This window comes from Crinia signifera, chromosome 3 (assembly GCF_055691185.1).
Source record: "Crinia signifera chromosome 3, ASM5569118v1, whole genome shotgun sequence".
NCBI classification, from domain to species: Eukaryota; Metazoa; Chordata; class Amphibia; order Anura; family Myobatrachidae; genus Crinia; species Crinia signifera.
Window position 1 is genome coordinate 17,793,639 of NC_139219.1, and position 15,120 is coordinate 17,808,758.

At 48.4% G+C, this 15,120-nt stretch overlaps 1 protein-coding gene across 1 annotated transcript in view; it reads right to left on the reverse strand.

The window, feature by feature from the left end:
• Positions 1 to 15,120, reverse strand: part of GLP1R (glucagon like peptide 1 receptor) — a 276,669-nt gene that overhangs the window by 118,247 nt on the left and 143,302 nt on the right. Inside the window, exon 5 of the mRNA XM_083175414.1 lies at positions 6,354 to 6,460. Coding sequence (XP_083031540.1) covers positions 6,354 to 6,460 — 107 coding nt within the window. The remainder of the gene's footprint in view (positions 1 to 6,353; positions 6,461 to 15,120) is intronic.

Sequence of the window (15,120 nt, forward strand, 5' to 3'; positions counted from 1 at the left end):
AAAGTCACATCTATATGCATGTACCTTCCACAACTTTCGATGGTCGGCAACCATCGAAAGATGTGGGCGGTTACCCGCGGCATACGAATGGATGTTTATGCTAAACATCCAATCGCAGCCTGTGCGGGCGAACCTGCGCTACGAAGGGGGGGGGCGGACATTCGGCAGGTGGGGTTTGATGGATTTGCAAGGCTGCAAATCAACCAGAATAATCCCCTTTGTCCCGACAGGGCTGGCCATGCCCACCCCAGTGGTGAAAACAGGGGGCATGGCCTTGCAGGAGTGTCGCAAGCATAGACCATGCCTACTGAGGTCCCATCACCTAATTTTGCGTGCTCGTCTAAGGTGCGCACATTTGACCCGGCTTCTGGCAGTGAATTGTTGGGAGGTATGGTAGTGTAAATGACCAAATATTCTCTGTACAGCGCTGCATTATGTGTGTGTGCTACAGATGCAGCAGGTCCGGCGGATGTGAATACGTAAGCGTCTCACACGTTTGCACATCCATAGCGGAGAATAAAGGGCGTGAGTGTGTCAGATGAGAGCGGCGACATCTGCATATAAATAACATCAAGTAATATAAACAGATTAAATGTATTTATTATGTTAACATTTGTTCACAATAGTGTGGTTGAAACAAGAATAAACATCAATATTTTTGAGATTGTGTCAACTAAATAGTGAGATATCCTATTCTCCCCGTTAAAACTTTGGGAACAAAAAAACAGCCATTGTTCACGATATTTTACAGATGTCTTTTATCCGGCTTTTCTTTTGGATCGCCTGAAAAAAGTTACTGTAAGTTTTTACCTGAAAACGCCCTGGTTCAGTGAAACCTGTGTGTTTCCACCCGCTGCTCTTTGGTGATTTGGTGTCGCCTGCCTGAGACAGACGAAACAAATCCCTGATAAGCCGCGGTTCCTATTAGCTTATCAGGGCATGATCGCACACAATAACATCTTACCCTAAGGGGGATATTCGATATGTGCCAATATTTCCAGACAGGGAAAACATCGGCACTCACCTATTCAATGCTCCTGTTAACGACAGCATAGAAGCACTCTTTTTAAAGTCATATTTGATTTTTTGGAAACGGGAGGGAGAGAAGTGGCGTAACAAAACATTAGCCCGGAAGGGAGGGGAGATGCTGTGTAAATGTGGGCGCCGGGGGTCTGCGGGGCTATCGCTGAACCTCTGCTGCTGCTGCCAGGACCTGCAGATCTACTTGCCTGCAGTCCCGACTCCCGGCGCTTCTCCTTCTGCTGATAATGAAAAATAGCCCTAACAAAATGTCCGCCCCCTTACAGCAGACAGGTTTTGAGGATACTGGAGGAGGCAACCTCCTCTAGCATTCCTAAAAATGGTCTGCTGTTAGGAGCAGCTACACTAGTTAGGAGTGCCTGTTGACACCACTAGGTCGACAGGCAGCAAGGTAGACATGGGTTTAGGTCGACATGGGTCAAGGTCGACATGCGTCCAAGTTGAAATGGGTCTAGGTCGACAGGTCATTAGGTCGACACAAGCATTAGGTTGACATGGGCTAGGTCGACAGTCAAAAAGGTTGACATGGGGTTTTTTACTGTGTTGTGAGCCGACATGTGCCGACAGGCGGTATTCCATGCTCTACCATCCACTAGGGCGTGGCGGGAGAATAAAAATGTGCCCGAAGCATAGTGCACGATGCAGTGCACCTCAAACTGTGTCCATGTCGACTGTGTCGACATTCAGGTAAAAAAAGTCACTGTCGCCCTTGCCCATGTCGACCTAATGCTTGTGTTGACCTAATGTCCTGTCGACCTAGACCCACGTCGACCTTGACACATGTGGACCTTGACCCATGTCTACCTTGCTGCCTGTTGACCTAGTGGTGTCGACCCAATGCTTGTCGACCTAGTTGGGGGAGCGCGACCTGGGCCCTCGAGCAGAACCAGGCCCAGGTAAAAAGTACCCTCCCCTCTTGGCGCCACGGCGCTCAATCACCACTTACAAATATGTCCTGCTTGTTATCCCTGCCATCGGTCTGACAACATAACAGATTCATTTTATTTTTTATCAATATTGTTACATTTTCTTCTGACTTTTAATAGCTTTTGTTTCCTGTATTTTTATATTAAACATAATCTCGTTGCACTGGTTTCCTCCAGCCCCAGGACATACAATGATTGAGTTGGGTTTGGAACTTGCATATCTTGTGTCTCTGCTTCCTGGGTTATCTGTTTATTTTCCATTTAGCACCTTGTATTAAAAAGTCAATGCCTTTCTTATTACAGAATACATAAATACGATGGAACATTGGGGCAGATGTATCAACCAGCGTTAAGTGCAAAAATGCACTTAACGCTGGTTAACTGGGGGGGATTACGATTTTGCTAATGTATCACTAGCGCACCTAACGTGCGCTAGTGACAGACCGCCAAGTTACGCTCGGCGGGGCTGTCCCCTGCAATCCCCCCCCCCCCCAGGGATTAACGGCCGGGGCGATGTATTAACAGCCTTCAAGGCGTTAATTCGCCCCGGCCGCTTCGCCAGCTCAGGGCTAGCGTTGTCCTATCCCCCACTACGGGGACAACGCTAGCCCTGCGTCTGGCTCGGGCTGCGCTGGAGATCTCGCGTTTTTTGCAAGATCTCGCGCATGCCCATTAGAGCCGGACAGGGGGGAGAAGCGCACTGAGCATGCGCGGGGCGCCGGGGGAGACGAAAAGGAGAGCCGTTAACACTGGGCATAACGGCTCTCCTTATCGGCTTGGGGGATGTTAATACATCTCCCCATAACGAGTGCCCGCTTCTCCTCGTTATGCAGGAGAAGCGGGACCCGTTATTTCACAAACGTTAAAAGGTTAATGATACATCTGCCTCAATGTATTTCTCTAAAACGTTCTAAACTTTCATCTGTAATTCCCCTGGATATTTTGTGCTGATTTATTAGTCACAGACTTTTAATTTGTTTGCGTGACAAGGAGCAATGATGGCGAATGTTCTGTACGTATGTTTTTGCTTTGTAAGGTTTTCACCTGTGTATCACTTTTTAGGGGTGATTCAGGTAGGTTTACAAAGCACATTTGGTTTGCTAATGGACAAAAACATGCTGCACTGCAGGTGGGGCTGATGTAACATGTGCAGAGAGAGTTAGATGTGGGTGGGGTTTGTACTTCAAACTGATATCTATATTGCAGTGTAAAAATAAAGCAGCCAGTATTTACCCTGCACAGAAACAAACAGAACTCTACACAGTAACGTAACAGTGAGTATTAGTAACGGAGTATTAGGGATATCAGATTATGGGCGGGATGTTGTAACATCCGCAGCCCATTATCGCGCCCCTTCGCCGGCCACCGCATTTTTAATAACGGCATATGCTGTAACATATGCGGTTATTAACGCAAGGGACAGCTCTTGCGATAAGAGCTGTCCCTTGCGATGCGGTGCTGGCACTGGACTTCCGGGTCTGTGACCCAGGAGTCCATCTGCGCATGCGCAGAGTGACGGCGCAGGCCACAGGGCATGCTGGGAGGGATCCGTGACGGATCCCTCAAACAGCGCTGCGGTAAGAAGCCCATAGGCGTCTGCAGGGAATCGCCAGCTTTTGCTGGCGGTTCCCTCCGCAACGCTGCCACTGCAGAGGGGGTTACAGCATACAGAAATGCGGTAAAAACCCAGATAACCTGCATAATTACATTCATGTTTCCTGACATGTCTGGGGGCAGCTGAATAAGGACGTACAATGTGTTCCAGCACATGATTCATCTAAAGCAATATAATAAATGTGATGCATAAGAGAGAATCAGGAGCGGGGTCTTACTAATACTTAGTTGCCAGCAATATTGGAATAAGACGTTTCTCAATGATCCCCGGATGATTCCACCCTGAAATCACAGAGATGACAATTCCATTGTATTACACACATTACAGTGCGCACACCTCACACACAGGGAATTACATGATTGAATCATCACTGTAGAGGAAGATGGATATTTTCCACATGTAAATGGTAATTTCACAGATCTACCTCCTACGCTTATTATTATGGCGACCCCCGCTCCCGTCCTCTCTCCCCGAACTCCCGCACAGATTACTCACAGATTCAGTGTGCGTGTTATGTAGGATCACATACATGACATAAATCACTGGCCATTGCCACATGTTACTAAAAGAAAAATGTTGGTTTAAAACAGGGGTGGGGAACCTCAGGCCCAGGGGCCGTATGTGGCCCCCGTAGCCGGTCTGAGTGGCCCTCCCACCGCCTGGCGGCTTTGCCCAGAGTAAAGTACAGGGGAATTCTCGCAAGAGGTCGGTAGTTCTCACGAGATTCCTCTTAATTAACAGCAGCCGGAGCCTGTCTGTCCTATTCAGCGGCAGCCGCCGGAGCGTGGGACGTCTGCAGCAGGACAATTTGTAAGAGAAATTTTTACATATAGCCCCCGAAGGATTTTTTACCTTGGCACAAAAAAGGTTCCCCACCCCTGGTTTAAAAAGACATAAGAGGACCCTCCGGCACACACAGAACCCTGTGCATTGTGTAAGGTTATTGAATGTTTTCATTATTGTTAGATGGGTAACAGCCCCATGCCAGGGATACTGAGCACTGTGCCATGGGGCATCGCTGTGGGTTGAGGAGACTGCTGGGGTGCAGAAAGCTATAGAAATTTTTGGGCCCCATAGCAACATTTTGACCCTATGCCTCTTGAGAGACAACCCTATAATAGCACCCTAGCTTATATATTGAACTATCACAGTTTCCTAGTTTATGTTATGCCCCATTGTAGCACTGCCAGTACACATAATGCCACATTGTAGCACTGCCAGTACACATTATGCCTCATTGTAGCACTGCCAGTACACATTATGCCACATTGTAGCACTGCCAGTACACATTATGCCTCATTGTAGCACTGCCAGTACACATTATGCCACATTGTAGCACTGCCAGTACACATTATGCCTCATTGTAGCACTGCCAGTACACATTATGCCACATTGTAGCACTGCCAGTACACATTATGCCTCATTGTAGCACTGCCAGTACACATTATGTAACATTGTAGCACTGCCAGTACACATTATGCCACATTGTAGCACTGCCAGTACACATTATGCCACAGAGTATGACCAATTCACATTATGATGTAGTGTCCCCAGTTCATATTATGCCACATTAGGATGCTCCTGCTCATATTGTGCCACATTAAAGTGCCCTCCAGTTCAAATTATGCCACATTTATGTCCCAGTTCATGTTATAATACATTATAGTGCCTCCATTTCATATTATGCCACATTAGAGTGCTCCTGCTCATATTGTGCCACATTAGAGTGCCCTCCGGTTCAAATGATGCCACATTTGTGTCCCAGTTCATGTTATACCCCATTATAGTGCCTCCATTTCATATTATACTGCATTATAGTGCCCATTTTCATACTGGACCATATTAGAGTGCCCTCCAGTTCAAATTATGCCACATTCTAGTGCCCCAGTTCATACTATACCACACTATAGTGCCCCCCTTTCATATTGTGCAACATAAGAGTTCCCCCTTTCCATACTGTGTCATATTGGAGCACCTTCCAGTTCAAATTGTGTTACGTTAGAGTGCCCCCAGTTCATATTATACCCCACTATAGTGCCTCTGTTTCATATTGGGCCACATTAGAGTGCCCCAGTTCTTATTATGTAACATTACAGTGCCCGGTACTTATGTATTATCTGGGCTCCCATGTTAAATGCACCCCATTTTTTCATACCCCTACTATCCAACTACGTATGGAGTTGATTTTATATAGTGTGGCGAGCGCAGCGAGCCACCGTGCCCGAAGCGTGGCGAGCGCAGCGAGCCCCGCGAGGGAATGCGGTCTCATAAGAAAAACGGGAGCCCAGATATTACATAAGTACCCATTACAGTGCCCCCTTACCATTGTAATATCCACTACACACTCCTCGCACTGAAAATGCCCTTAACATAAGAATGTGGCAGCCAGTACAGTGAGACCGGGGGGGGGGGGCATGGATGGGGCGGGATGGGGGTGGACGGTCGGTGGATCACGCAGAGTGGGTCAGGGTCAGCACGATCGCGTCCTCCTGGCCACGCCCCCCCCTGTGCAATGGCAGTATTTCGGGCATTACGCAGCTGGGGGCAGGGCTGCAAAGACGCAACCTACCCCTGTCGAGGGGGGGGAGCTGGAGACTGGCCGCATTCCGGGAGGGACCCTGTTTTCCCGGGACCCTGATATATATGTTTAGTACCATACAGCTGGTGAGTAGTGTTTACATGTTTTATATGTGTTAAGCGAAGCAGTTAATAAGGCAATATATAATATCACATTCCTTAGAAGAGGAAAGCACGGAACCAGCATGGATTACCTGAATATCACCAGGATGACTGTGGCTATGACAAGTGCTGAGAAGGACAGGGAGTATCCGATGGTGTAAATGATAGACAGGGAGGATAACTGCTGCTCCGGCTGCACCTGGAGAGAGAACAGACAGACACAGAGCTGAACCTCACCATGTACCAACTGTCATGCTGCAGATACATCTCCATCACACAACCGGTATTACTGGAATCACCAGGGCCGCTATGTAGCAGGTTACTGATAGCCTATGGGGTGGTGTCCAGCTTGCAGAGCCCAGGAGAACATTTTTAGCGGACGCTAGTGTGCTTGGCGGCAGTGTCAGCGGAGGCGGCAGCAGTGGAGGCCTCTCCCCAGGGTCCCGTCCAGCAAGCCAGGCCCCTTAGTGGGCTTCTGTGATTACAGTTCCCTGGTGGGCTCTTCATGCCCCCGGCCGACACTGCATGGACTTGTACCTTAGTGTTAAGGATCCACCTGATGATGAGGTCACCTGGACGTGGTTGGGGGTCCCATACATTTATGGGCAAAGAGTAAGCTAAGCCCCTCATTTATGCTGAGATACTATTCATACTTACGTACCCTCCCAGAATGGCCGGGAGGATCCCTAAAATAGCCCCCTCCCTCCCGGCCCCCTAAAAAAGGGTGGTCAAGCCTCCCGCATTTAGTGGGTCCCCCGCATCAGCCCCGGCACCCCCTCCCTCTGCTAGTCAAATACTAGCATTTGCAGATCTTTGGGGAGGGGGCGGGGCTACATTTACTGACATTGCATCATTTAGTGCCACCCCTCCCCCGAAGAGCCGCAAATCACAACTTTTACAGGAATTACAGCAAGCCCCCCTAGAAAAGCTGCACATCCCAGCATGCCTTGCCACAGTCTTAGCATCCCCAATTAGTAAAACCGTGGCAGTGCATTCTGGGACTTGTAGTTCACAACAGCTGTAGACACAGGTTGGTCAAGCCTGGCCTAGGATGTGCACCTGCAATATTTAGATCTTTTTATCTGTGTGGAACTGCAATTCTCAGCACGGTGGCGCCTCACATATTTGGAATTAGGGCAGGCAATCTGACTGATCCATTGGAATTGTAATCACCCTTCAAATATTTAAATAAGTTAAAAAACATTTTAATTATATTTTCAAAAAAAACTTTTTTTCTTAATTCTATTTTATTCAAATCAGCACTTGGGCAAAGTGTTCTAAACACAGTTATAAATCCATTTCCATCTAAACTATGTTATATAGACAGCTGTGAGGAGACATTGTCAGCGTAAAGCGGTCCCTGTGCTGCACTCTGCAGGTAATCGCATATAAATCCAACGCGGTCTGCTCCAGCTGCGCGGCAGACAGGATACTGATGTCCCATGCACAGGTGACAGCCCCGGGGAGCACTATTTACCATACAAGCCGTGAATTGCTGCAGAGGGGCCTGGGATGGAGTTGTCAGCAGGTAATGAGAGGTACCAGGAAAATGATATGTGATGAGGAGGATTCAGGTTACTGCTCAGTTAATGGATCTGATAAATGTGTCTGATATTCTACATGATGCTAAGCCGTCCCCCATGGCCAGTTCTTCATGCTGCTCGGAGATGGGACAAGTGATCGGACAAGCCGAGCATTAGGGATGACATTGTAGAAGTAGAGGAATAGGACAGCGGCCCAGAAGGATATGGAGTGAGGCTGAGACTTTCTGGTATGCAAAGACTCACAATGACTGACACACACAGACTCACAATGATTGACACACAGACTCACAATGATTGACACACAGTCTCACAATGACTGACACACAGACTCACAATGACTGACACACAGACTCACAATGACTGACACACAGACTCACAATGTTTGACACACACAGACTCACAATGACATTGACTGACATAGATTTATGTTATAGATTCACAATGACAGTGACTGACACACACACACACACAGAGATTTGCTTTATACACAGACTCACAATGACAGTGACTGACACAGATTTACATTATAGAGAGACTCACAATGACAGTGACTGACACACAAATTTGCGTTATACACAGACTCACAATGACAGGTGCTGACACACAGAGTTGCATTATACAGAGACTCACAATGACAGTGACTGACACACAGATTTGCATTATACACAGACTCACAATGACAGTGACTGACACACAGATTTACATTATACAGAGACTCACAATGACAGAGTCTAGTTGACTCGGACGGATGCGTATTTTCGGACAGGAACCGAGTGTTCTTAGCCCCGCCTTCCGTACGGATCGCTCACACCGTCCGAATGCGGTAAGACGCAGAGCGAACGGACCGTGAGTGGATGTTATATGTGAACACCTCCTCCATCTGTGGGAACCTCCCCCATCCTCCGATGGTCGCCGACCATCAAATTATGGACCGAGCGGTCAGGCAGCCCCGAGTGCTGTAGAACACTCTGACATTTTTCCGTATGAAAGCAGGGATATGGGCGGGCAGCTGACATCCGGCTATGTCAGATGTCCGCCCCCCCACACGTGCGTCACGGCCGGATTACCCATGAAACGGGCCCACACAGCCCGTCACGTCCCTCTCTACCTGTGTTCGCACGTGCGCGGCGTTTGCACATGCGCAGAAACGCCTCTGCACATGCGCAAACACAATACATCGGCCGTCCGAACGAACACGCAGCCGTCCGACTCAATCAGAATAAGGGCCACAGAGTTGCATTATACACAGACTGACAGTGACTGACACACAGAAATACACTGACGGAGGAGTTCCACAACGCTATTTTTAGTACATAAGATACAGGGAAGCACTGACGGAGGAGTTTAGTACAGTACATAAGATACAGGGAAGCACTGACGGAGGAGTTTAGTACATAAGATACAGGAAAGCACTGACGGAGGAGTTTAGTACATAAGATACAGGGAAGCACTGACGGAGGAGTTTAGTACATAAGATACAGGGAAGCACTGACGGAGGAGTTTAGTACATAAGATACAGGGAAGCACTGACGGAGGAGTTTAGTACATAAGATACAGGGAAGCACTGACGGAGGAGTTTAGTACATACAGTAAGATACAGGGAAGCACTGACGGAGGAGTTTAGTACAGTACATAAGATACAGGGAAGCACTGACGGAGGAGTTTAGTACATAAGATACAGGGAAGCACTGAAGGAGGAGTTTAGTACATAAGATACAGGGAAGCACTGACGGAGGAGTTTAGTACATAAGATACAGGGAAGCACTGACGGAGGAGTTTAGTACATAAGATACAGGAAAGCACTGACGGAGGAGTTTAGTACATAAGATACAGGGAAGCCCTGACGGAGGAGTTTAGTACATAAGATACAGGGAAGCCCTGACGGAGGAGTTTAGTACATAAGATACAGGGAAGCACTGACGGAGGAGTTTAGTACATAAGATACAGGGAAGCACTGACGGAGGAGTTTAGTACATAAGATACAGGGAAGCACTGACGGAGGAGTTTAGTACATAAAATACAGGGAAGCCCTGACGGAGGAGTTTAGTACATAAGATACAGGGAAGCACTGACGGAGGAGTTTAGTACATAAGATACAGGGAAGCATAGGCGTGCACACGGGGGGTGCCGGGGGTGCACAGGCACCTCCTAATGACCAGAAGTGGCCAGCCGCCATAGATGGGTCAAGAGGGGTAAAGTCCTGCGCTAGACGCCGGGGCACTTGTCCACCAGTGGCAGCTGTTAGAGCCATCAAAGCCGCCCGCGCTGCAAAGCCGTGGTGGACTGTGACAGCTGACTTCCATGTGCGAAGTTTCAGCCTGCGCCGGGAGCTGTTAGACAGGAGCGCGCATGCTGCCATGAATGAGACGGGAGTCACGGGACCCAGCCGCGGATGCAAGAATGGTACTTTACCTTCTCTGTCCACCACCCTGCCTATCTACTGCCTCCCGCACGCCTGCTACCTGCCGCCCACCACATCTTCCGGTTGCTGTCTGCCCAGGGTTAGGTAAGGGGCAGATTATATATATATATATATATATATCTTATATATTTGGCTACATCTGTCACTCAAAGTGTGTCTGGAGCTGTAACGCTGGGTTGTGGACTTCCATCTTAATTTATGATTGTCATCACCTGTTTTAAACAGGGTAATTGATTAGAAAGGTGTTTAAGCACAGGTGATGGTAATCCATAAATTAAGAAGAAAGTCCAGAAACAGAGCAATGTGTCCCTCCTGGAGAGGGTCATGTTGGGAGGTATGCACCTCCCTCCCTCCCTCCCTCCTTTCCCCCCCCATTCACGGCATCCCCACGATTAAATGGCACATGCAAAACACTGACATGGCTATGGTCGACAATGAAAAAGGTTGACAAGATTCATTTTTCTTTTTTTGAATGTTTTCATATTCATTCTCATGTGTCGACATGGACACCGATGAAGTGCCACACTTATGTCAATATTTACATGTGTTGAACTTTCTGTGTTGATTTTTTCTTGTGGCGATTCGCGGCACCCCCCGCGACCCCCCTCCCGCGATTTGCAGCACACCCCCCGCAATTCGCGGCACCCCCGTGACTACCGCGATTCGCGGCCCCACCCCGTGACACACCCCCCTCCTGCGATTCGCGGCACCCCGCGACCCCCTCCCACGATTCGCGACAACCCCCCGGGCCCCCTCTCCCGCGGTTCACGGTGCCCCCCACGACCCACCCTACCGCGATTCCCCACCCCTGACCCCCCCCTCCTGTCATTGCGGCAACCCCCCACCCCCGCGACCCACCCTCCCGCGATTCACTGCAACCCCCCGCGCCCCCCCCTCCCACAATTCGCGGCACCCACCCCCCCCTCCCGAAATTCACTGCATCCACCCACGACCCCTCCTCCCGTTTCGCGGACACCCCTCACCTCCTCCCTCCACCCCCCCACCCCCGCGCGCGATTCACGGCAACCCCAGGATTAAATGGCACATGCAAAACACTGGCACGGCTATGGTCGACAATGAAAAAGGTTGACAGGAGTTTTTGAAGATTTCTTTTTCTTTTTTTGAATGTTTTCATATTCATTCTCATGTGTCGACATGGACACCGATGAAGTGCCACACTTATGTCAGTCAACATTTACATGTGTTGAACTTTCTGTGTTGATTTTTTCTTGTAGCAATTTTTTTCCAGTGACAACTATGAACTATGTGCACGTCAACCTACACATCATCAACCAATTCTTTGTATAATATATAACACCTGTTCTGTTTTACTGTAGGTGTTTTAAGTCAGACCTTTTACTGCTACTATTACTGTTTATGTAAATGCATTCTGAATGACAGCAACATCCTACCATCCTTCTACAAGAATATATAACCAACTAGGTGATTCATCGCGCCCCGTGCCCCCCCCCCAATTCACGGACCCCCCGTGCACCCCCCTCCCGCGATTTGCAACCCCCCCCTCGCGCAATTCACGCCCCTCCCACGCTTTGCGGACCCCCGCCCTCTCCCGCGATTCGCCGACACCTGCGCCCCCCCTCCCATGATTCACGGCACCCCCGCGCCCCTCCCGCAATTCACGGCACCCCTAAGCCCCTCTTTAGTCCCCCGTATACTCACACACCCCTATCACTACCCAGCTTCCTGCTCTCCTGAACCGTAACTTCCACCACTGGGGAGTTTGCTGACTCTGTTTTGCCCACATGCCCCTATCATGCCTCATAGCCCAGCCTCCTGCTCTCATGCACCTGAACTCCCACCCAGTAGGAGGAGACACTGACTAAGGGCCACCATCCTGTACTCCTGTACTGCCACGCTGGACCCTCACTCACTGGCAGAAGCTGCACAGTATCTCCCACCCTCCTCTTTAGTCCCCCTTATGCCCACACACCCCGATCACTACCCAGCCTCCTGTTTTCCTGTGTCGTGACCTCCGCCAGTGGGGAGCCGCTGACTCAGAAACACCCTACTATACTATTGCACACACACACCTAAACAAAATGCACACACAGCCCCCCCCCCACACCCACAAATGTCACTGTACCATCCACACTATCAATGTACATGTTACTCTGTAACCGCTTTTTAATTAAACAAAACAATACACACCCCCTTCCACATCATATGCTCTCTATTTAACACATTTCACCTATAACTCAAGTTGCAATACAGGCCATCTTTCATACAATTCTAACCATCTTTCTCATATGAAAATGTTCCCAAATTAAGGGGGCGCAGCCCCTTACGACGGTGTGAAGAGCGCCCGTAGGGCGCGATGAATCACCTAGTATATATATATATATATAGAGTACACTGTCCATGTAAACCATAGACGCCAGTCACTGCTTGAGTTTCAATGTTATATTTTACTTCATGTAACTGATAAATTTGCAATCATCCTTCACCAGTGGTGGCTAATAGTCGAAAAAATAATGAGTGAAAAAGGTGCCTCTTTACTTACACGCCACCCAGCCACCCATCCCGACAGAAGGAATCAGGGGACTCCGACCCGGCACAGCCGCAGGAACATCATATCGGGTCCACTATAACCTATGGACTTTTTCACTCATTTTTTCAACTATTAGCCACTGGTGAAGGATGATTGCAAATTTATCGGTTACATGAAGTAAAATATAACATTGAAACTCAAGCAGTGACTGGCGTCTATGGTTTACATGGACAGTGTACTCTATCTTTATTGAGCCAGAGCACGCTACCTACAATTGGAAACGCTGAGTGCCGGATGTTGGACAATATATATATATATATATATATATATATATATATAATGTAAGTACCATACAGGGGGGACAGGGGTACAGAGAACAGAGAAATGAAAAGGGGACAGGGAGACAGAAAGGAGGAGGGACAGGGGGATGGAGAGGTGCATGGGGGGCAGAGGGATGGAGAGGAGCACAGAGGATGAAGAGGTACATGGGGGACATATAGATGCAAGGAGGATGGAGAGAGCTACTGGGGGACATAGGGACGGAGAGGTGTAGGGTGACAGAGAGGTGCAGGGAGGATCGGGGTCAGAGAGGTACAGGTAGCGGTGAGGTTCATGGGGGATGGAGAGGTACATAGAAGGGGGAAGTGAAAGATGTAAGGGTCACAGGGGAACGGAGAGGTGGATATAAGTTGAGAGTGAGAGGTGACATGATGGAGAAGTACAGGGGAACAGGGAGATGCAGGGTTACAGGGAGATAGAGAGGTGCAAGGAAGGACAGAGAGGTGACAGGAGGACAGAGAGATGCAGGGAAGGAGGAAGTGAGAGGTCACGGGACGGAGATATGCAGGGAAGGATGAAGTGAGAGGTGCATGGGTGACAGGGGGATGTAGAGGTGCAGGGAAGGAGGGACTGAGGTGCATATATATATATATATATATATATATATATATATATATATATATGTGTGTGTGTGTGTGTATAATACAGCCTTAATCCTGCTCGCACATGCACAGAAGCTACTGAAGGACGGTTGGGCTGCACCTGGCACCATTTAAATTTACAAGGTTGTCTGACATCTGGCTGGTGCCTATCCATGTGCAGCCAGTCCCAGTGTGCACAGTCTGTTGCCTTAGTATGTCAATAGCAAGTGCAGTGCTACTGTGCTCCAGCGTTGTTTGTGCTGACCCAGAGTCCACCTGAGCTCTCCAAGCATGTAATCACCCATGGCATGAAGGCCCTAGTCTCGAGCATGAAAGCCGTGGAATCAAGCATGAAACCCCTAGCAATTAACATGTAGGTAAACTACACTTATGAAGCATCATATGTAATAGCCATTACGGTGTGTGGTTGAATATGTAATGGGCATTTCGACGTGTGGCATAATGTGTAATGGGCATCACATGTGTCAAATAATGTGTAATGGGCATCAGTTTTTTGCATAATGTGTACTGGGCATCATGGTGTGTGGCATAATGTGTAATGAGCATCATGGTGTGAGGTGTAATGGGCATCATGGTGTGAGGTATAATGGGTATGATGGTCTGAGGCGTAAAGTGTAATGGGCATCATGGTGTGAGGAGCAACGTATAATTGGCATCATGGTGTAATGGGCATTACGGTGTGTGGCGTAATGGCATAATGGGTATTACGGTGTGTGGCATACTATGTAATGGGTCTGTTACGTGTAATAGGCATTAAGTTGTACAAATTGGCACTGTCCCCATTTTACAAAATGGTCTCAATTCCTGACATAATGTTTAATGGACATTATGGTTTGTAGCATTATGTGGGATGGGCGTTACTGTGTGTGGCATTATGTGTGATGGGCATTATGGTGTGTGGCAGTATATGTAATGGGTAATACAGTGTCAATTTTTGCCTTTGCCTTCGACACACACACACTGTCCCTATTTGTAGTATGTGTGGGGGGAATGATTCATTCTAAAGTGCATATACATAAATAAGTCACCTTTTACTTCTTTTGCATTTATACCTAGTAGGCGGTGATGGACCCTCCCCTTCAATGGTGCACCCCCTAAGAAAATGGGCTGTGCACGCCTATGCAGGGAAGCACTGACGGAGGAGTTTAGTACATAAGATACAGGGAAGCACTGACTGAGGAGTTTAGTACATAAGATACAGGGAAGCACTGACGGAGGAGTTTAGTACATAAAATACAGGGAAGCCCTGACGGAGGAGTTTAGTACATAAGATACAGGGAAGCACTGACGGAGGAGTTTAGTACATAAGATACAGGGAAGCACTGACGGAGGAGTTTAGTACATAAGATACAGGGAAGCACTGACGGAGGAGTTTAATACATAAGATACAGGGAAGCACTGATGGAGGAGTTTAGTACATAAGATACAGGGAAGCACTGACGG